The sequence below is a fragment of the Ambystoma mexicanum genome, chromosome 2q (assembly GCF_040938575.1).
Source record: "Ambystoma mexicanum isolate Mex_15411 chromosome 2q, UKY_AmexF1_1, whole genome shotgun sequence".
Classification (NCBI taxonomy): Eukaryota; Metazoa; Chordata; class Amphibia; order Caudata; family Ambystomatidae; genus Ambystoma; species Ambystoma mexicanum.
Genome location: NC_090924.1, coordinates 197,090,202 through 197,112,390, shown reverse-complemented (window position 1 = coordinate 197,112,390; position 22,189 = coordinate 197,090,202). Strand labels below are relative to the sequence as shown.

At 49.1% G+C, this 22,189-nt stretch overlaps 1 protein-coding gene across 1 annotated transcript in view; it reads left to right on the top strand.

The window, feature by feature from the left end:
* The window catches only part of NDE1 (nudE neurodevelopment protein 1), a 225,811-nt gene that overhangs the window by 150,403 nt on the left and 53,219 nt on the right, over positions 1-22,189 (top strand). The window contains exon 7 of the mRNA XM_069647124.1: positions 11,801-11,892. Coding sequence (XP_069503225.1) covers positions 11,801-11,892 — 92 coding nt within the window. The remainder of the gene's footprint in view (positions 1-11,800; positions 11,893-22,189) is intronic.

The window sequence follows — 22,189 nt, the reverse complement described above, 5'->3', positions numbered from 1 at the left end:
ACCAAAAACGAGCTGGAAGAGGACGGCTGCTACAACCACTGTACCATTGGTTTCCACGGTGAAGCCCTGCTGAGGGTCTGAATTGCCAAACTCCATTCGACAGAGAAGCGCCTTAAAGTATGGCTTCTTTCTTTGAGTTGGTGGGACCAATCAACTCATAAAACACCTGGATACCATTCTCAAGGATGTTTAGATTTAACCAGGCAGAGGGACACCAGTTTGTGTTCTTGAATCTACAGCTACTGGAACTGGAGTGACTCCATTTTGTTTGCTTTCTTCAACGATACCGTGCAGTGCAGGAGTCCCCTGATGTCCTCCCTCTTGTCCCCACGACTGAGGCTCAGGAACAGCGAGATCTGCAGGAACTGCCAGGAACCACAACTTCAGCAACATTTGTTTTCTTCATACATAGGTACTTTGCCAACCCGATTGAGAGAACACCACTCTTGCAGAGAGTTTCTAAAACTTGCCCAACCTGCAGACCTAATCGGCTTGTGACCCCACAAATGATTCTTTTTCGCCTAAACTACTTCTGAGAACTTCTGCAAAGACTTTACCATTCGATACCAGAACTGCTCTTTCCTATCCAGAACACTAGCCCATTGACTTTGGCCTGGCCTATTGACTTGAATTGAACTATTCTGGTGAACTGAAATTATTTGCACTGCCTAGAAAGTATATATAATCTATTCTACTTACTTTTGTCCTTTTTGCTCTCTGCTAAGTAACTGAACTGCCAGTTGGCTCCTTTTTCAGGGGAGCTCAAACTGTCTCAAAAACTTAGTTTGGTATTGAAGTGTATTGGTCTATCATATTAAGTTGTCTTCTTCTAGTGAAATGTTTTATAAATGATTGTGTAAATAAATTAATACGTTTTCTACCAAGAAACCTTGAGTATAAGTCTACTTGAACCACTGTGATTGAACGTCCTTTGTGTCACTACTTGTACTGCTCACATTCACTCTTGAGATAAACCTGGCTGCTCAGCTCGCTACCAACAAACTGTGTGGTACAGACTTATACCAAAGGTTGGTCTTGCTTACACCTGTAGTCCTAATTGTGTGTGGTGGTCCCAAAGGGTACTGCATGCAATTCTGCCTAACAGGATGACGAAGGAAAAGCAGCAGAAACGATTTCCGGCGATGGGAGAGCCTGCTGTGTAACTAGACCCTGCTGTAGCCCTTCTTTCCAATTGACCTGGGGACTCCTAAAACAATGACCCTGACCCAGAGCCTTGCGAGACCCATTAGAGTCAAGAAGGCCTACATTTTGAGCCATCCCACACGTTGCTGCGACCTTGCATTGCTGCAAAACCCTGAGACTTCGAGCCGCTGTGTGGTGCACGGTCCTCTGAAGGCCGAACCTCACAGAAACCTGGTGGGCATACTGGTGGATCTCCAGAGAAACAAATAGAGTCCGAAAAGTCCCCTCAACACAGTGCTGGACCTTTGTAGCGACGATAATTGAACCGGGATTTTCGGTTTTCTTCTGTGCTCCTTGAAAAGGCACCAAAGCTGCAGAACCCCATTTAGCTGCGAGGGAAAACCTTGCCTAGGGCCTTCTTCGTCGATCCCTGCTGCAAAGTTCCTTCTGAGGTCTTGTTTTCAGACACCATGACAAGGAATCCACTGACCAGGTATTTGACTGCAGACCCTGAAGTCCTCCTGCTGCAAAATCTTCTTCAATGCTGAGGTACTGTGTTGACTTGGGTATGTTCTTACCTTAAGTCTGTTAAGATTTCTGTGTAAGCTTCGGGGTGTTTTCTGTGATGGGGAGGCCTCTCATCGAGTGCACCCAGTCCCACTGCTAGAATGTCTTCTGCGAAGCCCTGGACTCTCTTCTAACCCTAGAAGTAAAGTACTCCCCTGTTTGCCCAGTTTTCCTAAGGAACTCTGACTTTTGCTACTAAAGAACCTATTCTGACACTGCCTGTTGCTCACTAGTCCTAGTGACCCCCCCCCATCCCCATCTGCCACAGAGCACTCATGCTCCAAGAATAAGGGAACGACTTTAAAGGGATTGGGACTTTTACCTAGAAAAGGAGGTGTTGACAAGTTACTTACTTGTAAGGAGTTAGTAACTGTAATTCTAAGAGTGAACAGTTACAAAAGTTCTTTCTTAACTTGGATGTGTGATGCACTATTCTTAAAAGTATGGTTAATATCTTTACTCTTACATCCTGTCCCCTTTCCTCCATACTGCATCGGCGTCCCTTCCAGAAAAAACCTTCGTCCCCTTTAAATTGAGAGGCGCAAGGGGGTGCAGCCCTGGAAGCATGCGCTGCCCTGACTCCGCCCTCTGGCGCCTCAGCTCAGTCCCCTTTTCCACGTCGACGGGTGCGGCCTAAATTCACCAGCGCGCCTGGGTCCTGTTCAGCCTTATCATTCAGGTACTTGGTCCTCAGTCGTCACGCTCCACCCCGGCGCATGTCAACTTCTACAGGGTTCATCAGGTGTCCATCCTGCGACAGGCTCTTTCCAACTTCAGACCCCCACGCCCTCTGCCTATGTTGCCTTGGCCGAGACCATGGCTGGCAAGTTCGTACCGCGTGTAATACGCTTTCCTGGACGTCTCTAAAGAACAGGCTAGCCAGGTGGAGGGAGCTCTTCCAGAGATCGCATCCAGAGGACCTGAAGAACTTCATCAATCCAGACCCACGGTAGGGCCACTCTTTTCTAGCGCACCCCGGAAGGGAGACTCCTTTCCAAGGACTCCCGCGTGGGAGGAACCCCCTCAGGTTCTCATACCAGCACGAGTACCGAGGCTGTCGGCTATAGGCCGGCAGGCCGAGGGGGGTCAGTGGGTCCTCCCGGGGACAGTGCTGAGGGACTGGAATGTTCTTTTACTGGGTGTTCACCCGAGGGGCTGCGCCCTAATACCGGCAACATGTCCGAGGGGGCGCCTATACGCAGTTCTACCGAGGACAAAATGCCTACCGGGCCTCAGCCTGAGGAACAGGGTAGGCCCCATGATCCACACTCGAGTCCTGGACGGGGCTGGCCCAGTGAGCCCAGCAACACGACACAGGCACGTGGATGGCAGCTCAACAAAATGGCCACCGTGCCAGAAAATCCAGACATCTGGCCGACGCTGCTCCAAGGAAGGCAGCAGGTGGAGGAACATGCGTCAAGGTGGGACTGGTGTCAACAAGATATGTGGCCTACAGCTTACCCTTCCTTCGCGCAAGGCAGGTTCCTGCTGCGTCCATATGGGCAGCGCACGCACCGGCTCCAGCAGCCGCTCGCTACCCCGTCAATATTGCCTACCACCACTCCGGCCTGTGATGACCGGTTCTTTGTACGGTTCCTCAGGCTCATGAAATCTCCTCGGATGGGGGTCATCCTCAGGGACTTGCTCCGGTGCTGCAGATTCCGATACAGGTGCCTCTGGGCCCTGTTCAGCCTCAACACCCCGCTCCGGCCCCCCAACCAATTGTCAGAGCGGTTCCGCAAAAGGCTCCAGTCGCCACACTGCAGCCCTTTGCTCCCAGCACCCCTCCTCCGGACCCTCTGGTGGAACCAGATGAGGAGGATGACTCTGACACACAATCTTCAGCCAAGGCCGTCCATGAACGTCTTACAGGGCTGGCAGAGTACTTGGGCCTTCCTCAACCCGAGGTCGAGCAACCAGCAGAGAGGATCCTCGCAGAAGTCCTCATTCTATGTCCCGTGACCAGAACGGGGATCCTGATGCAGAAGGACGTAGTTGCCTTGGCCAAGAAGGGTTGGCTCAAGCCTCACTCAGTCCAGCCGGTGAATAAATGCCAAGAACAGACAGATGGAGGGGGGATAAACTCTTGCTATCAGCCCATCCTCGGCCACACTCCTCGGTGATCGCTCTGGCATCACTATACTCCAAGCCCAAGTCGTCCTCAGCCGCCTCCTCTGCGTCGCTGGTAGACAAGGAGGAGAAGATTTTGGAGGCGTACGGGTAGAAGCTGTATTCCAACACGTCCTTGCACCTTCATCAAGCCAATGCCGATGCCATGCTGGCAGCCGTTAACCAGAGGTTCTGGTGGGAAATTGCGGAATTCCTCCCAGAGCTTCCGGCACAGAGCCAATCATGATTTAAGGTGGGATTGGCAGAGGCCAACATGGTGGCGCAGGACATCATGGAGTCCACCGTGGCCCGCATTGACACCTCTGGCCGTGCCATCTGTATTGCCACGGACATGAGAAGAACTGCCGGATGTCCAGGAACGCATCTCAGATCTTCCGTTCGAAGGGGGTGACCTCTTCCACTCCACACCAGACGAGGAGCTGGACAAAAATTAAAATGGCTCACAAATGGCCAAGTCTTTATCCATCCTGACAAAGACAACACACAAAATGTACACCCAGTCACAGCATTGCTCTGACGAGGGGTGTACATACAGAGGGTTCATCAGCTTCCAAGAGTGGAGATCCAGGCAGCCTGACTGTTACCGACTCAACATCGGCACAAACAACAAAAAGAGGGGTGGGGGGGAGTTAGGAGAGGGGGGTTAATGGCTTTTTCCAATCCGCCTCCTCAGCAACAGCCTGAGAGGGAAAGCAGGCATGACACATCCACATGTCTCCAGTGGGGGACAGGCTTGTTCTCCATGCACATTTCTGGCGCCAGAATTTTGCGGACCCCTGGATCCTCTGTAGTCTCCACGGGGTACCGCCTCCCTATCCCAGCCTCTCCTCCCCTCCACTCCCATAGGTTGGGACAGCAACACTTTTGGCGGAGATCCGGTCGCTCGTCGAGCCAGGCAGTGGAGGAAGTCGCAGCCTCCCAGCGAGGCTTGGGCTTTTACTCCAGGATTTTCACCATTCAGAAGAACGAGGCCGGCCTGAGAGTTGTGCTGGACCTTTCCACCCTCGACCTCTACCTCCACAAAAATTCAAGATGGTTATGCCAGCTTTGATAGCGGAGACATTGTGCAATGGAGAATGGATGTGCTCCCTGGATTTGAAGGACGCGTACCTACACATTCTGATCTGGCAGCCTCATCATTCTTTTCTACGATTCAGGATCATGGGCTACCATTTCCAATACAAGGTGCTTCCTTTCGGCCTCAACTCAGCCCCCAGGGTCATTACCAGGCTGATGAACACAGTGGCAACCCTCCTCAGGTCGCAGGACCACAACATCTACCCGTACCTCGATGACTGGCTCGTCAGGGCGACGTCTCTGGAAGCTGCACCATACTTTGCACGCTCTTATGCACACACTGCACGGTCTGGGTTTTTCACTCAACCTAAAGAAGTCGCAGCTGCAGCCCATGCACAGACTGACCTTCTTGGGTCTCATTTGGGACACATGCTCCGAGTTGTTCCCTCAAAGGACAAGATCACGGCCCTCAAAAGGGCCACCGTGCACAACCTCAGCGGAGAAGTGAACTCAGCCTGGTGGTACCAACACCTACTGGTCTCATGGCAGCAATCCTCTTGGCCGTCCCCCACATGAGACTTGGGATGAGGAGTATACAGCTGCACTTTGCAGCCTCTTGGAACCAGGAGCGAGACTCTCAGTCAAATGATCAACGTTCCTCCATCACTTCATGCGGACCTCACATGGTGGTGCAGGGACTGCAACCTTCGGCTGGGCAAGCCTTTCCGGCAACCTACACCGCAGGTCACCATCACCACAGACTCCTATGTCGAGGGTTGGGTGGCCACCCTGGACAACCACTGTGTCCATGGCACCTAGACATGGCAGGAGCAGGAGTACCACATCAATTGACTGGAACTGAAGGCGGTCTGGCTGCTGCTCAGAGGCTTTCTTCCGGTTATAGAGGGCAAGGTCGTCATCAATTAGATGGACAACTCGACCAGCATGTTCTATGTCAACAAGCAGGGAGGTACCAGATCTCTTCCTGCCCCCCGCCCCCACTGTGCATGCTCGCAGTCAGCTTGTGGGGATGGGCCCTGGAGAAGATTTACCTCACGGCTGTCCACCTGCCAGGGGAATCCAACCTGGAGGTAGACCGGCTAAGCAGATTGGGTGCAGACAACTAAGAGTGGCAGTTGAATGACCTAGTACTGCACGAAATCTTCTGCAAGTGGACCTCTTTGCCTCCTGTAACAATAGGAAGTGCAAACTGTTTGCTTCCTGGCAGGGGCAGGGTCAGGGCCCTGGCTCCCTGGGCGATGCATTCCAGATTCAGTGGGACAGAATGACAGCATATGCCTTCCCGTCCACACCACTGATACACAGGGTGATATGCAAGATCAAGGAATCTCGCCACCTCAGCATCATTCTAATAGCACCGTGGTGGCCGGCCAGGACATGGTTCTCGGAGCTGTTCAGCCTCTCAGGGAGGCCGTCCATTCACCTCCCGACAGGCCCAGTACAACCTACCTGCACCACAGAAACTAGCCGTCACAGCGTGCTTCCTTAACAGGTCACGCTAGGTCACCTCAGCCTTTCCCAGGCTAACCTAGAGATCATACAGGGCGCCAGGAGCAAGTCTACCAGGGTCTAGTATAAGAGCAAGTGGACCAGGTTCTGCCACTGGGCAGTCTCTAAGGGTATCACCCCCCTTGCATGTACCTTGGGCAACGTGCTCTCCTTCCCAGCGCACCTCGCCCACGTAGGCATGCAGGTGGACACTTGCCCACTTACTTGGCAGCCATTGGGGCTTACAGAAGCTCAGAGGAGGAGATTGTTTTCCTCTTTCAACCCAATTGTCAGGAAACCTTTGACGGGACTCGCCAGACTCTATCTGCCCATCAAGAGGCCACACCCCGTGTGGGATCTCAACATATTTCTGTGTGCCCTGGCGCACAAACCATTTGCATTAATGGCATCCACGGACATCAGGCTGGTCTCCATTAGGACGGCCTTGCTAGTTGGCCTCACCTCGGTTCGCAGAATTGGCTAAATCCAGGTGATGGTCGCCTCCGAGCCATATACTATGTTTCACAATGATAAAGTAGTCCTGCGGACACACCTGTCATGATCTCTGCTTCCAAAAGATCAGGACTTGCCCGACTCCCTTGGAAGCAGACCCATAACCCCGGTTCCGAGTGCCAGCCAGTCCCAATTGGGACCTTTTGGACCCTGTCCTGGCGCCAGTGGCACCAGGCTCATAAAGATGCCCAGTCCCAGCGCTGGAAGCGCCGGGCTCATAATGCTTGGGTGGACTTACCTGCAGCAGACCATGCTGCTTACTTACCTGCCAGTTGAACCCCTGATCCTCTTCTGTTTGGGACTACTTTTCCTGTTGGGTGGGGCAGGAGCCACTCCCTAGGTTCAGAACACTGGAACTCTTCTGGAAAGCAGGAACTCTTTTCTCACCTAGGCGAGGCTGTGGAAGGAGGGACCTAAGCACTACAGGAGGCTATTTAAACCACACCCGATGGATGAATCTTGCTTTGCGTTATTCTGCATTCTCTGCAGCAGAACGCTCATCGTGTCTTCTGCTTCTGATCCTGGGCCTAAGGGAACAAAGGCTTACCATCCTGGAATCCAGTCTTCAGCAGCACCTGTACAGACAAAGAAAGAACAGGTTAGCACTACGGTCTTCAGTGGCAGCGCATCTCTTACCTGGTCCATCGGCTGTCACCAACGCCTCGCGCTGCATTTCGGCATCTGAAAGACAGGCTTACCTACTCTTCGCTTGCCCCGGAGGTCTTCGCACTGCATTTCGGCATCTGAAAGACAAAAGCTTACCAGCTCTTCGCACGCTCCGGAGGCCTTCGGCGCTGCATCCCGCATCTGAAAGACAAAAGAAGGTGCGTTTAAAGACATTGGGCAACTTTATTACTCACGTGCCATTACTCCTTCCCACGCCGAATCCAGTGGGTATTCCAGCACCCTTCAGCTTCTCTAAAGCTCTGAACTCGTACCTGCAAGATAAAAGGGACAGTTAGTGCGCATCGTGAAGCAGGCTACAAGCGCTTACTTACGTGCTTCCAGGCGCTTCTATTCCTCACGCGGGTTCGATCCTCAACTCTCATCAGCCCGCCATCCGCCATCGCCGGAACCCTGCAAAACAAGAGATATCATTACAAAAGACTTTTAAGACATTTGAAGTGCCCAGAACTTACCGTTCGTGCAGTTAACGACGGACAGCAGTCCTCTGAGGTCAAGAGGCCTGCACCCTTATCCAGTGAAGAAACTGGTTACGGCACCCTGCCCCGAGGCAGATGGAGAGCTCGGCGTTCACTTACCTAAGGTGAGGGCGTTAACCTTTGGGGTTCTACAGGAGAAGAGAAAGGGAAGAGGAGAGAGGCACCCAATAACCCCAGTTCATTAATCCCATATTTTCTATCTGCAGACATCTTACTCTTCGAGTCAGACATACAGTGCACAGAGGTCCAGCCCAAAGAGCCAACCGTGTGTTACACATCACCTTTGAAGATACGGCATTCACCCAGTCAAGACCGGCGCCTCTGCGGGAATCAGGTGAGCGTTACAACACCAGCATTCTTGGCCAAGGTGCCTTCCGCATTCCATCTGAAAGAAGAAATAGTGCTACCTAGGTTTTTTTCTGAGCCCAAAGACGAGGCACAGAGTTCTGCACTGCCTTGTTGTCTGGCGTGCCCTGAAATTCTACTTGGACAGGACCAGGGGCTTCCGCAAATCCGACGCACTTTTTGTTGCCTTCAGCGGATCAAGACAAGGGGTATAAGGCCTCCATAGCCCGTTGGAGCCCGTTGGATGGTCTCGGACATCAAAGAAGCTCACGGGGGACAGCACAAGCCACTGCTGGCCAACATGCACTCCCACGTGGGCAGAGCCAAGGCAACGACCATTGTTTTCCAGCGGCATTTTAGGGAGAATTCGCAGAAATGTGCCAATTCCCTCCACCTTAGAGACCCCCTGCAACTTTGCTGGATTTTGAGGATTTATTTTCTTAACCTGGAGAGAGTGAGACTGTTTTTTTTTTTTTCCTCTCTCTCATGTATTTTGATGTGATTTCTGAGCTTTGCGTTTCTTTTGGTTATGGAGCCTGACAAACTCCATAGGCATCATCTTTTACATTGGCACACAGCACCTTCAGTGCAGTGGCACAGGGAAGTCTTTCAGATTTCCCAAAGATTTAAATAACTTCTCTGGGATAAACTACTGTTTCCCAGAGCAGTAAAGTGAAATTGACTTTTGCAACTTTCTAGACCCAGCACACACTATCTTACAATAGGGTGCTGAGGGCATTACCTAGTATCCCCTTTTATCTAGCTTCTCATGTAAGTGGTTTAGTTTTAACTACCGTGGTGTGCATTTACTGCGGACTGCGTTCGCAGCTGCAGTAAAGCACCGACGGGTGCCATTTTTGTCAAAATGGCCCGGTCTTTTTTTCGCCATTTCTTTGCGGAAAGGCATTTCTTTGTGGAAAGGTCCTTCTTGAGATTTACCCTGCACGCCAAACCAGATTTGGTCCCATTGTTCGCTTTGCCTTTGGCAGGATTCACAAGTGAAGCCTGCCTCAGACTCCAGGGTCTCTGGGTTGGGCAGGAAGTGAGGGAGGTGCCCGAAATTCCCTGTGCTTAGTCTCCTAGAAGATCCAAATGCACTCTGTGGTGATTGGCCGGCTTGACTGTCCGGCAAGGAAAGCCACCCTGCTTGGTGAGTGACATCTAGGCTGGAATGAATGGGGGAGAACTGAATAAAAGGTGAGGCTTTTGGCTTGGAAGGCAGTCAACCACTGGACGAAGGAACCGAAGAGGACGCCTGCTGCAACTCCTGGACTGTTGGTTTGCCCGGTGAAGCCCTGCTGCTGTGCTGAAACTCCAAATTCGTATCGACAGAGAAGCTCCTGCGAGGACGACTTCTCCCTTTGAGTTGTTGGGACCAATCCACTAAAAAGTAAGCCCCCTGGACATCCGTCTCGGAGCTGGTTGAATTTCCACAGAGTTGCTGCTGGAAACCGTATATCCAGGGAGAGGAACATCAGATTGTGTGTGTTGCTTTTAAGCTGGCCTAGGGCTCCAGGAAGATAGTCCGGACTCCCAGGAAGCGGGAATGCAGTATAGAGGAAAGGGGACTAACGAGTACGTTAGTCACTACGGTGAGTAACTTATAATTTCGTCAACAAACTCTCTAACTTTGTGCAAGACTTTGCTATCCAAGCAGTGCCTCAGCTCCATAGACTGTGCGCCAATTGACTTTGGCTGTCCTGGCTCCCTGCAGGCTCTTCTAGTCCATTTGTCTTTGATACGTACTGTCCCTCATAGGTGTTAACTTGGTTTTTAACTATTATTGCTAAGAAATATTTTTTATCTAGACTTGCTTGGGATATTGAAAAGTGCTCACATGCTCTGAGAACCTGTTTAACCTTTTTCCTTCCTTTAACCTTTCCTTACTACAAACCTACGAATCTACAAAGTGTACTGGTGATTTATAAATGTCATTACTGTCCCAGTTAGTGAAGTCATCTTAGGGTGTAGAAAGTGTGTACGATGCATCTCTAAACAGTATCTACTAGCTTTGTGTTGATTCTGGAAAAGTATTTTAAAGTGTATTTGATTGCCACATATATTGCCCTTTTTAAAGAATGCTTATTTAAAACGTACTGTTAAATACATAATTAGTTATAACATGAACCTTGAGTGTAAGTGTTACTTGGCTACTTGTATTTCTGGATTTCATTGCTACAGCTCTACAGCTCACATTACCCATCTTGAGATGAGCTTGGCTGCTCAGTCAGTCACACTACCAACTTGTGTAGTACAGGCCTATACCAATAGGTGGGTTACTTAATACCAAGAGGACAAGGGTTGTGTAGTCTCCCACAGGGTTATTGCATCAATTCTTGCCTAACAGCTTTGTTGCAGCAGGACGCGAAAGACCCAGGAAGGACACCTAGAACCTACACATCCAACATGGTACAGGCAAGAGAAAACCGTCCTGCCAGTATGATCCAACTTGTCTCAAAAGCAGCTGCAATGGTTTGCAGCGGGGAAACCTACAGGTGCTTGCTTCTGCTGGGGGATTTTGTAGGGGATTTTAAACGTGTGGTGGGCAGCCCCATCAAACTGCCACAGGAAGTGTAATGACCTGCTTTAGGGTCTGGGACTAGTCTAGACCAATTCAAGCTGCTATATAGGGTTGTGAGCGTGTGCTTGCAAAGAACCCACATGTGCACAACTGTCATTTTAGGCCTGCCACATGGTTTCCATTTAAGAAAGGAAGCCCCTAAAACAAATGGGCAAGGGTAGGACTTAAGAAAAAAAACATTGCTACCTTAATGGCTGCAAATGCAGTAAATCAGCTTGCAGCCCTAGTCAAGCTAAACTAAATTTTAACTGGCACCATTCAATGCCCAAAACCCAATGCAGGATGATCGAATCACCCTGGGGCACAAAAGGTTTTGTGAACCTTATGGGTGACCTAGGACCATGTACTCTTAAAGGAATGAGAGGATGTACTGGCAAGGGGAGAAAAAAAGCAATAATATTGTGGGTCCCATAAAAGGAGACTAGCATTCTCCTTATCCCCCTCCCCACCCCCAAATGGGGATTAAGTTTAGGGGTCCCATTACAAAGGGCTGCAAAATGCCAAGAAATTGAATTTTGCCTTAACAGTTGCAAGAAGAAAAACTTTGTCAAAATGTAGTATATGTCCATTGGCATAGGAAATCTGTTATTTGTTTTAAATGTGATTTACAAATTAAAAACATTAGTCATATCATACAATCAAAAAGTGGTGGATATTAAAAAGAAAATCTAGGACAGTAGGCAATACCTTGAATAATCTAGCATTTGTCATGTATTCTGTATTTTTAACTGCTGAAATAAATACACGTGCTTGGTGACGGAAATGGGCAAAATGTTGAGCCACATTGTATTGTACGTTTGTTTTTAAGTTGTTTTCTTTTTAACTTTCAAAGGTTTTGAAGATAGCTACTCTGGAACACCTCTCACACCAGCTGCCAGAATATCTGCACTGAATATTGTAGGGGACCTTCTAAGAAAAGTTGGGGTATGTTGAATATTAAGTGTTCAATATCGTTTTTGGTCTGAACGTCTAAACATAAGTCCCTTGATTTTTCAGTTGAAAAGGGACTAAGAGCAAAATGGTTTTGCCTGCTTGCAGATTGAAAGGGTTCTGAGTTGCAGAACACATTTTTCACGGCATGGTTCCCAGAGTCCAAAATGGCTGCTTTCTCACACATCACATGCAAGGCAGTGCTTTGACCTCGGCTACTCGTAAATGTATGGTGCAGGCACAGATTTAATTTTTTGTTTGATTTCTTTATTCATTTAAACATGAAGTAAGTTACCTAAGGGTGTCTTGACAATAGTGTTGCGTCTGTACGTAGTGTTGGGGAGCTTTATCAGTTTTATGCTTCAGCTGCACTGCTTGTGAGACCTCCAGCACTTTCGGCTGGACTTCTGGACCTTTTTCTTGCTCTCCTGAATGAGGGGAGTCTTCCCTCATTCATTCTTTTTTGCTCTAACCATGGGAGCTGTTGGGTAAGAATTAGTGCAGTCCAACTGGTGTGGGACTACGCAAGATGTATCTCTTTGTATTGGGTAACCCACTATTTAATTTTTACATTTGTATAGTGCTCAGGCAGCCCTTGGCCATCGTGGCTGTTAAGGAGAATTCTCATAAATGTGCCAATTCCTCCCACCTTGGAGCCCTTAAGCTCTTTTGCTAAACATTGCGACTTCAAACTTTTAAATCTGTGTGTTTCACTATTGTGTATTCTTTGGTTATGGAGTTTTAGACAACTCTTCATCTCTTCATTTGTGTTACACAGCACCCTCAGTGCAGTGGCACAGGGAAGCATTTCAGGCTCTCCCAAGGTTTAAATACCTTTGCTGGGATAAACTACTGTTTCCCAGAGAAAGTAAAGTGAAATTGACTTTACTAGTCTTTTGAAATTCCTAGACCCAGCACACCCTATCTTGCAATGGAGTGCTGGATGGGTTACTTAGTACACCCTGTGTCTAGAAATTAATGTAGTAGTCAAATGCTACCCTTCCACTCGAAGTGGCTGGGGCTGTGATTTTACAACGAAGTACCATGATTTTTCCCGACCGCGAACACCGGTAACGTTAAATCGCAGGAGCCATGTTTTTCAAGATGGTGTCTTTAAACCGGTTTCGGTCTTCTTTTTTCGCCATTTCTTTTTGGAAAGGTCCTTCTAGAGTTTGTCTCTCCGTGCCAAACCAGGTTTTGTCCCTTTGTTCCTATGCCTTTGGTGGGCTTCAGGACCGAGTGTTTGGGGTGGGCAGGAAGTGAGGGAGGTGCTTGAAACTCCTTGTGCTTAGTTTCCTAGAGGCCCAAATGCACTCTGGCATGATTGGCTGGCTGACTGTCTGGCAAGGACAGCCACCCTGCTGGGTGAGTTGCAGCTAGGCTGAAATGAATGGACACGTGAATGAACAGTTTTTGGTAGCGAAGCTGAGCAGCCAGGCTCATCTCAAGATGGAATGTGAGCTGTAATGATGTTACACAGAGGTCTACAATTGCAGGTGTTCAAATAAACTTACACTCCAGGTTTCATGGTTAAACACTTATTCATTTATTCAACAGTCAGTTATAAAACATTCACTAGAAGGAGGCAGTTAAATATCATACACAAATACACTTCAGTACTATACTAGTTACGTTTCTGAGGCATTCAGACTACTTTGAAGGAGGAGCAAAATGGCATTCAGAATACTTTGAAGGAGCAGCAAAAAGGAATGGGTTCAGAACATAAAAGAATTACAAACTTCTTAGACATTGCAGATACTGTGAGTTCACCAGAGGAGTCAATGCAATTCAATAGGTTAGGCCAAAGTCAATGGGCTAAAGTCTTGGATATGTAAAAATGGTTCTGGTAAGTAAACGGTAAAGTCTCTGTAGAAGTTCTCAGAAATAGTTTGGAAGAAGAATAATTATATGTTGGGTCACAAGCCGATTAGGCCAGCTAGTTGCGGAAGTTCCAAGCGCTTTCACCGTGAGAGGCAAGTACGCTCAGTCTCGTTTCGCAGTACCTTTGTAAATAAAGAAAAGGATGCAGCTGACGACTTCTGTTCCTGGCAGTTCCTGAAGATCTCACTCTTCCTGAGCCTCAGTCGTGGAGACAAGAGGGAGAACGTCGGGGGGGGGGGGGGGGGGGCTCCTGCACTGGGACTGGTCTAAAAGCTGGCACTGGCAAATCTTCAATTAGGGTAGCTGTAGCCAAGTACACAAACTGGTGTCCCTCTCCCTGGTTATTCGGTTTCCTGCAGAACTCTGAGGAAAATACAACCAGCTCCAAGAATGGTATCCAGGTGGCTTAGTGTCGAGTTGATTGGTCCCACCAACTCAAAGGGAGAAGTCGTCCTTGAAGGGCTTCTCTGTCAATGAAACCAACGGTCCAGGAGTTGCAGCAGCCGTCCTTCAAGCTCGTCTTCAGGTTCTTTCGTTCCAGTGGTCGACTCTGCCTTCCAAGCCAAGAAACCTGCCTGTTATCCAGTTTCTTCCCATTCATTCCAGCCTAGCTGCCACTCAACCAGCAGGGTGGCTGTCCCTGCCGGACAGTCAGCCAGCCAGCCAATCACGCCAGAGTGCATTTGTGTCTCCAAGGAGACTAAGCACAGGGAGTTACGGCCCCTCCCTCACTTTCTGCCCACCCCAACAGAGGTGGTCTTCACTCCTGAAGCCTGCCAAAGGCTTAGAAACAAAGGCACCAAACCTAGTTTGGCACGCAGAGACATACTCTAGAAGGACCTTTCCAAAAAGGAATGGCGGAAAAAGAAGACCGGGACCAGTTTAAACAAAAGGGGGCTCAGACGCCATCTTGAAAAATATGGCTTGCACAATTTTTAGCTACCGGTGTTCGCAGTCAAGAAATATCATGGTAGTTTGTTGTAAAACCATTGCCACTGGCCATTTCGATAGGAAAAGGTAGCATTTGACTGCTACATGAGTTTCTAGACACGGGGGATACTAGGTAACCCCTCCAGCACTCTATGGGAAGATGGTGTCTGCTGGGTCTAGGAATTTAAAAAGACTAGTAAAGTCAATTTAACTTTACATTCTCTGGGAAACCGTAGTTTATCCCAGAGAAGGTATTTAAACCTTTGGGAAGTCTAAAAAGACATCTCTTTGGTACTGCACTGAGGGTGCTGTGTAACACACATGAAAAGATGATGCCTATGGAATTAGCTTAAAACTCCATAATGAAAAAACCCAAGAGTAAAACGCACATCAAAATACGAGAGTGGGGCGAAAAAAGGCCTGCACTCTTTCCAGGTAAAACAAATAAAGTCCTCAAAATCCAGCAAAGTTGCTGGGGGTCTCTAAGGTGAAGGGAATTAGCACATATATGAGAATTCTCCCTAACACTATGCAGCCTTCTGATTGGAGCTGGAGTGTTCCATACTTAAATCAAGTGTGTTTCCTTATCTTGTTGAACAATGGAATATTAACTTTGGATGAATCCCAATGAGACAAATGCCAAATCAAAGACTGTAGGGAAGCTCTGCTGGACCACGCTTTGCCAAGACCAATCTTATTTTCAAAGCACTGTCAGTGTCTGAGGAATCCAATCTTCTGAACTGTTTTGAATTAACAGATGTAGTGTCACTTCTCATACCCTGAAAGCATCGTATGGTTGAACATTTTCGGGATCCTTGCTTCCCGGAGAAAGCTTTGCTGCTCATTCCTGTTCAGACTGACCACAGAGTTGCACGTGCAGAACTGGGCCAGAGGCTTGTCGGTACAAAAGCAACAAGATAATTAAGTATGTGTTATTGAACCTGTAGCACAGATTCTACTTCTACCTTTGGTAAGATTGTAGCTCCTTAACTGTGTCCCTTGTAACATAACTGCACATGGATCTTCCAAACACGAGCATGGTCGCAGGTCTTCTGGAGGTGTGGTTGTTGGAGGATTTTTGGTAAGGTCCAGTCTGAGACAAGACTTTAGAAAGCCCACCTTTAATGAACACATTTATACCCCTTACATTTAGCATTAACGTTTTGGTAGCAATGGCTGAGCAGAAGGTTTAGTCTAGGAGGGATAAGGACTGTATGGAGGCACACAGTTTCTGATGTTTGTTAATCTGCTTAGAATCACATGCTGTGCATAGTCCAACATCCAGTGGTCACTGCAGAGTATTGCATTTTGTTTTCGTAGTCGAAAAGGGGATATCGACAAGGCGTGTCTAACACTAGCCCTATAGTGATGTGCATTGTAGCCACAATCCCTCACGCGTCGAGGTCACTCATTGTTTTTTCCCACCCAGATATTGGTCGCCTTAACGCAGAGCTCCTCGAGAGAAATTGCAAAAACATTTACTCGACCCTTTGGTCGTTATTTATTATACATTACATCGGATCCCTCCTTCGACGTCAAAGCTGAGAAACTGTTTCACCGTCGAGTAAGAACTTCGGCGGTGACTTAGATGGAGGAGATCCTTCGGCGCTGCCGAACACGTGGCCTGCCTTGCCGGCCTAAGACAGTAGGGAAAGTGGGGTCGTGGGACATTTCTTCTATTTCTAAGAATGCCTTTCTCTTTCCCCCCCGCACTCCCTTTCCGTCGGGGTCGTTATCACTCATATCTGTATCCTCAGCTATGGAGAGGACTCCGTTTAGATTTTGCCCACGATGTAAGGGCAAATTCAAATGGAAAGACTAGCACAAGCGGCGTAACCGTTGCTTACCCCTCGACCACAACGAGGAAGGCTGTGCGGCCTGTAAACTGCTTCGCCCAAAAACTTTAAAGGACCGCAGGGTCAAGAGGTGGGCAGCCTACGCTATGTCTAGAGCCGATTCCTCACCCACCGCCGCCGAGTGTGACGAGGATAGTGATAACCCGACCTCCGTTTCGGAAGTTGTAGATCTCTCTAGGGAGCGTAACCGCTCCTCGGCGTCTGTCCCTGGCCCCGACAAGTTCAGCTCACGCCCTTCTTATGGTGATTAACACCCCGGCGACACTGACGAACACAGAAGGCATAAACATAAGCACACAACCCACGGCACTTCTTCGTCGAAGACGAAGAAAGCAATAGCACCAACGGACCCACCGGCGTCCTCCACCGACCATAAGGGTCGCAAGCCCTTCCCGCACCGCAGACGTGACTAGCGACTGTGCTACCTACAGACAAGGGCGCTACCACCAAAACGCCAGGTGACGCGCCTCGTAAGAGTGCTATCGTCACCGAAAGACTCTGCATCGCCCAGCACGACGCCAGACGAACCCTCGACGGAGAAATTAATCATCGAGAGCTTGGCACGTGTAGTTTCCACTGACGGCCAGAAATGGACGGCGAGTGATACACGGAAGACCGCTCACAAGGCCAGGGAAATGCAGAGAATGCCGGAAAGGAGGCGGGGACCGCTCCCACCTTCGAAAGAAGGCCCTAGCCTACGAGAAGTTTTCTCAGGGACTTTATCCTCTACGTTATGGGACAGATCAAGACGGCTACAGCCAGAAGAGCCTCCTTTTTCGCCTCCAGACCGTTCTGGGTTACCACATTGGACTTTTGACAGATTCCAATCGTGTATGGACAAACTGGATAGATTTATGTCCGTCCACTCCTGAACACAAAACACCCAAGAGGCCAAGAGGGGTACTTTATGACGACCCCAGGGCTAAATATCCTAGACTATTTAACCCCCTTCAAGAGGAATCTAATACTTATGACCTCACTGAAGACCCTCACTTCCAAGAGGACGAGGAATTCTTAGATAGTGAAGACCAACAGAACCTCGAAGAAGGTGGTTTTGAGGAAAACCTTGACATAAGTGGGGGGGGGCTTCGAGGAAGACCCAGATGAAGGTGGCTCACAGCCTTGGCAGTCACCAACAGCGTCTACAGACCCTGAGATCCTAACCTTCCCTCTCCTCAGACCACACCGGTCCGGAATCCGTCACCAATAGTTGACCAACCCACTTTCAACGCGCTACTACGGAATGCAGCAGCGCACTTTGAGATTGAAACTGGGGAAATTACTCCAGATTCTGATTTTGTAGAAAGAACCTTAAGGAAAAACCTCCCACTAGTCAAACCATTCCCCTCCTCGCCTCCGTTAAGAGACGAATCACCCCATCGCTGTCTACACCTGCGCTGGTCAGAAGGGTCAATCCAAGAATTGAAAAAACTGTTTACTCCCTCTCCTTCGGACCCATTATACATTAAGGGTCACTCAATTCCAGACTCCTTGGTGGTAACTACCACAAGGAAAAGAGCAGGGGTTCCGCTATCAACCAGCGGAGCACCCCCAGACAAAGAAGGAAAGAAGCTCTACGCCCTAGGTAAAAGAACTACAGCCTCGGCAGCTTTTTCAGCCAGAATTGCCAATAATACCCTACTGGCAAGTTATGCTGATGCCCAATGGGAAAATTACGGCAAGACCTCGAGGAAGTCCCTGAGCCCTTAAGAACTCGCTTATTAACCACAGTAACAGAAGGAACTCTGGTTAACCAGAGCATCATTAAAAACACTCTTGATGCTGCAGAAACGGCTTGCCGTTCTTTAGTCCAGAGAGTACTTCTGAAGCGTCATGTCTGGCTCCGCAATTCAGGTTTTAAGCCAGAAACCCAGGCGTCACTCATTAATAAACCCATAGAGGATTCTAACCTCTTTGGGAAAGCAGTGGATGACGCACTGGAGACTGCGAAGAAGGATTTCGACACCCCAAAGACTTTAGACCAAATCTCAAGGCCTCCCTCCCAATAAGCGAGGATTCAGCAACAAACACTTTTTTTGAGGCCAACGTCAACAACAGCAGTACACTGCAGGCAACTGGTTCTCTACTCAGGGAACCAGTGGCCAATACACTCAAAGAGGACAATGCCATGGCAAGGGGAGAGGTCGGGCCCCACTCCCAGAGGATCCCCGGCTACCAACACCAAATGACCCGAAGGTTCGGGTCCCCTCCCATGCATCGCTTGTCGGGGCCCAGTTAACATTTTTGCTACCAGCATGGGAGGGAATAACATCAGACCGCTGGGTAATGTCAACCATAGCCTGTGGTTACTGCATAGAATTCAGTCGGTCCCCCAAGTACAGACCCCCAAGGGCACGACGCTTCTCACCGGAGCACCTTGCCAGCCTTCTTCGAGAAGTGGAACTGCTGCTACTAAAAGCAATAGAGGTTGTGCCTCTATTACAGGTAACGGAAGGTATTTATTCAGTGTACTTCCTTGTACCCAAAAAGGACTTAACCATGTGCCCTGTACTAGATCTGCGCCCAGCAAACACATTTGTCAAACCTCAAAAGTTTTGCATGGTGACCCTACAGGAAGTAATCACCCTACTTTCACAGGGAGATTACATGACAACACTGGACATGAAAGATGCATACTTTCATATTTTAATGTTTCCAGTGCACAGAAAATACCTCAGATTCATGATAGAGGGCAAACACTACCAGTTCAGAGTGCTACCCTTCGGCATAGCGTCAGCGCCGAGGGTATTCACAAATGTACTGGCAGTGGCAGCGGCCCACCTGCGCAGGCTCTCCATCCCAGTATACCCTTACCTCGACGATTGGCTCATAACAGGGGATTCTTACGAGACCTGCTTCTGAAATACCCAAAAGACTGTAGACCTTTTGTTCCAACTGGGCTTCTCCATCAACGAGAAGGCCAGCCTAGACACCAGCCAGATCAAACAATTCCTAGGGGCTCTAAATCGAACAAAGGACAGCCTCGTCTTCCCCTCCAACGAGGGGGTCCAAAATATGCTGTTTCAGATCCCTCAATATGTGGCCGGTCGAGAGGTGACGGTACGCAAAGCAATGCGATTGCTAGGAATGATGGCGTCATGTATATATTTGGTACCCCATGCGCGCCTGAGCCCAATGCAAGAGTGGCTCAACAGCCTGTGATGTCAGGCCAGCGGACAATGGGACGATCTAGTGGTGGTCTCGCAGGCCTTGGTTCTCTCGCTATGGTGGTGGTCGAAGGAAAACCAGGTAATGGGGAAACCATTCGCCACACCCGCAATGAAAGCCACTCTAACCACAGACGCATCCCTCACAGGATGGGGGGCTCACCTGAGACTGCACATGGAGTTTGGACTCCGGGTGTAGCGTCCAAACACATAAACTTGCTGGAACTGCTAGCAGTCTTCAAAGCACTGAAGGTTTTCCAGCCACACCTGCAAGGGAAAACAGTGATGGTCCTCCCAGACAGCACCACAGCCATGTACTACCTGAACAAGCAAGGGGGCACGCACTCTCCAGGACTGTCCAAGCTGTCCCAGAACATCTGGAAGTGGGCTCTCAAACACAACCTGTTCCTGTTGTCACAACATGTACCAGGGGAACTCAATCTGCTAGCAGACTAACTCAGCAGAGACTTCCCGCTGCCTGCAGAGTATGAATGGCGGTTAAGAGAAGACATCGTCTTCGTTTTCACACAATGGGGGTTCCCAGAAATAGATCTGTTTACAACTCTGGAGAACTACCAATGCCAAGATTACGCCTCCAGGTACACCCAGAACCGATCCAAGGGGAACAGTCTCTGGATAACATGGTCAGGGAAATTTGTTTACGCTTTTAACCCCCCGACTCCCCTTCTCAACAAAATAGTGCACAAGATCCACCAGGAACCAGTCACCATGATACTAGTGGCCCCTATTGGGCCCGACAGCCATGGTTCGCTCACCTGATGGAGATGTCTGTCTCCACCGCTGAAACTACACTGCCCGTACAACATGCTGTCACAGGACAGGGGCAAGACGATACACCCATGCCCACAGACCATGAACTTAGCAGCCTGGCTCCTGAGGTCATAGAATTTGGACACTTACAGCTCCCTCAAAGATGCATGGACGTTCTTAGGGAGGCTAGAAAACCTAACGCTCGTTAATGCTATTGTAGCAAATGGAAGAAATTTGTCATCTGGTGTAGACATAAGAGCATCAACCCCACTGACTGCTCTCCCACACATATTGTTCTTTACCTGACTCACTTATTAGACTCAGGATTGGTCTTTAATTGTATTAAAGTTCATCTAGCTGCACTTTCCGCATACACCACTTCTCAACTCAGTGTCATGGTGGAAAGTCCCAGTTATTAAAGCCTTCATGGAGGAAGTAAAGAGGATACACCCTCCTATAGCCAATCCAGCTCCCGGATGGGACCTAAACGTGGTACTTACCAGGCTTATGGGCTCACCCTTTGAACCCATGCACAAGGCATCCCTTAAGGACCTCACTCTTAAGACTGCTTTCGTAATAGCGATCACCTCCATTAGGAGAGTGAGTGAACTACAAGCGCTCTCTATACTAGACACCAGTTTTATTAGGGCGGAGGATGGTGGGACGTATGGAGAAAAGTATGTTAGTCACTAAGGTGAGTAACTTATAATTACTCCTACGTCCCGTCTCCTTTCCCCCCATACTGCATGCGCGATTACAACTGAGTGTAGCCCCAGGAAGTTTGTCGCAGTATGGACACTGGCTGAACCCTGTTGAAGTCGCCATGCGCCGGGGAGGAGCATGATGCCTGAGGACCGAGTACCTGTATGAAAAAAGACAGAATAAGTATCCACACGTGTTATTACATGGCCGAACCAAACCCAGGATCGCTGGTGAATTCGGCCCGTTCCCGTCTATGTGGAAATGCATATGGTGGAAAGGGGACTAAGGACTAACTGTATGTTAGTCACTACAGTGACTAACTTATAATTTTTCAGATGACACCACGCTTCGGAAGACATTGTACTGCAAAATGGCACGAGGCCCCGGGCATTGGTTAATTGCGGGCCGTGGAGGGCTCAGCTCTTCCAGGGAGGGTGCAAAATGTAGTTGGTCTTTGGTCTGGTTAGGCCCACCCGTGCAAGGGAGGAAATCCTCTGCTTCGGGGCTTCCCTGTCACACAGCAGTAGAGATCGGAACAGCAGTGGTTACTCTAATGGCTCTCGCAGTCGCTGGAAAGGGTCTGTGAATGGCCTTCGGATCTTCAGTTCCAGTGGCGACTGAGTTTCTGTTCCAGGACCCTCTTCTTTTATGCAGGAAAACTGGTTGGGCCCACAAATCAACAGACAGACATGCATTCATTCAAACAAAGATCAGGGAGTTTTCGGTCACCTCCCAACTTCCTGTCCTTCCAGACACTCTGAGAGCCTTGGCGGGCTTTACAAGGGAAGCCTGCCAAAGGCAAGACTCAAAACCTCCCGCACCAGGCAGGTAGTAGAATGCTCTAGTAATCAAGAACGTGGCTTAAAGTACAGCCGCCATTTTAGGCAAATGGTGACCCCTGTGTCCCTTACTGAAACTGCAAAGGCAGCCTGCGACAAAAGTTCGCAAAAAGGTACACAGCCGACTGCCCGTCAGATAAACTTG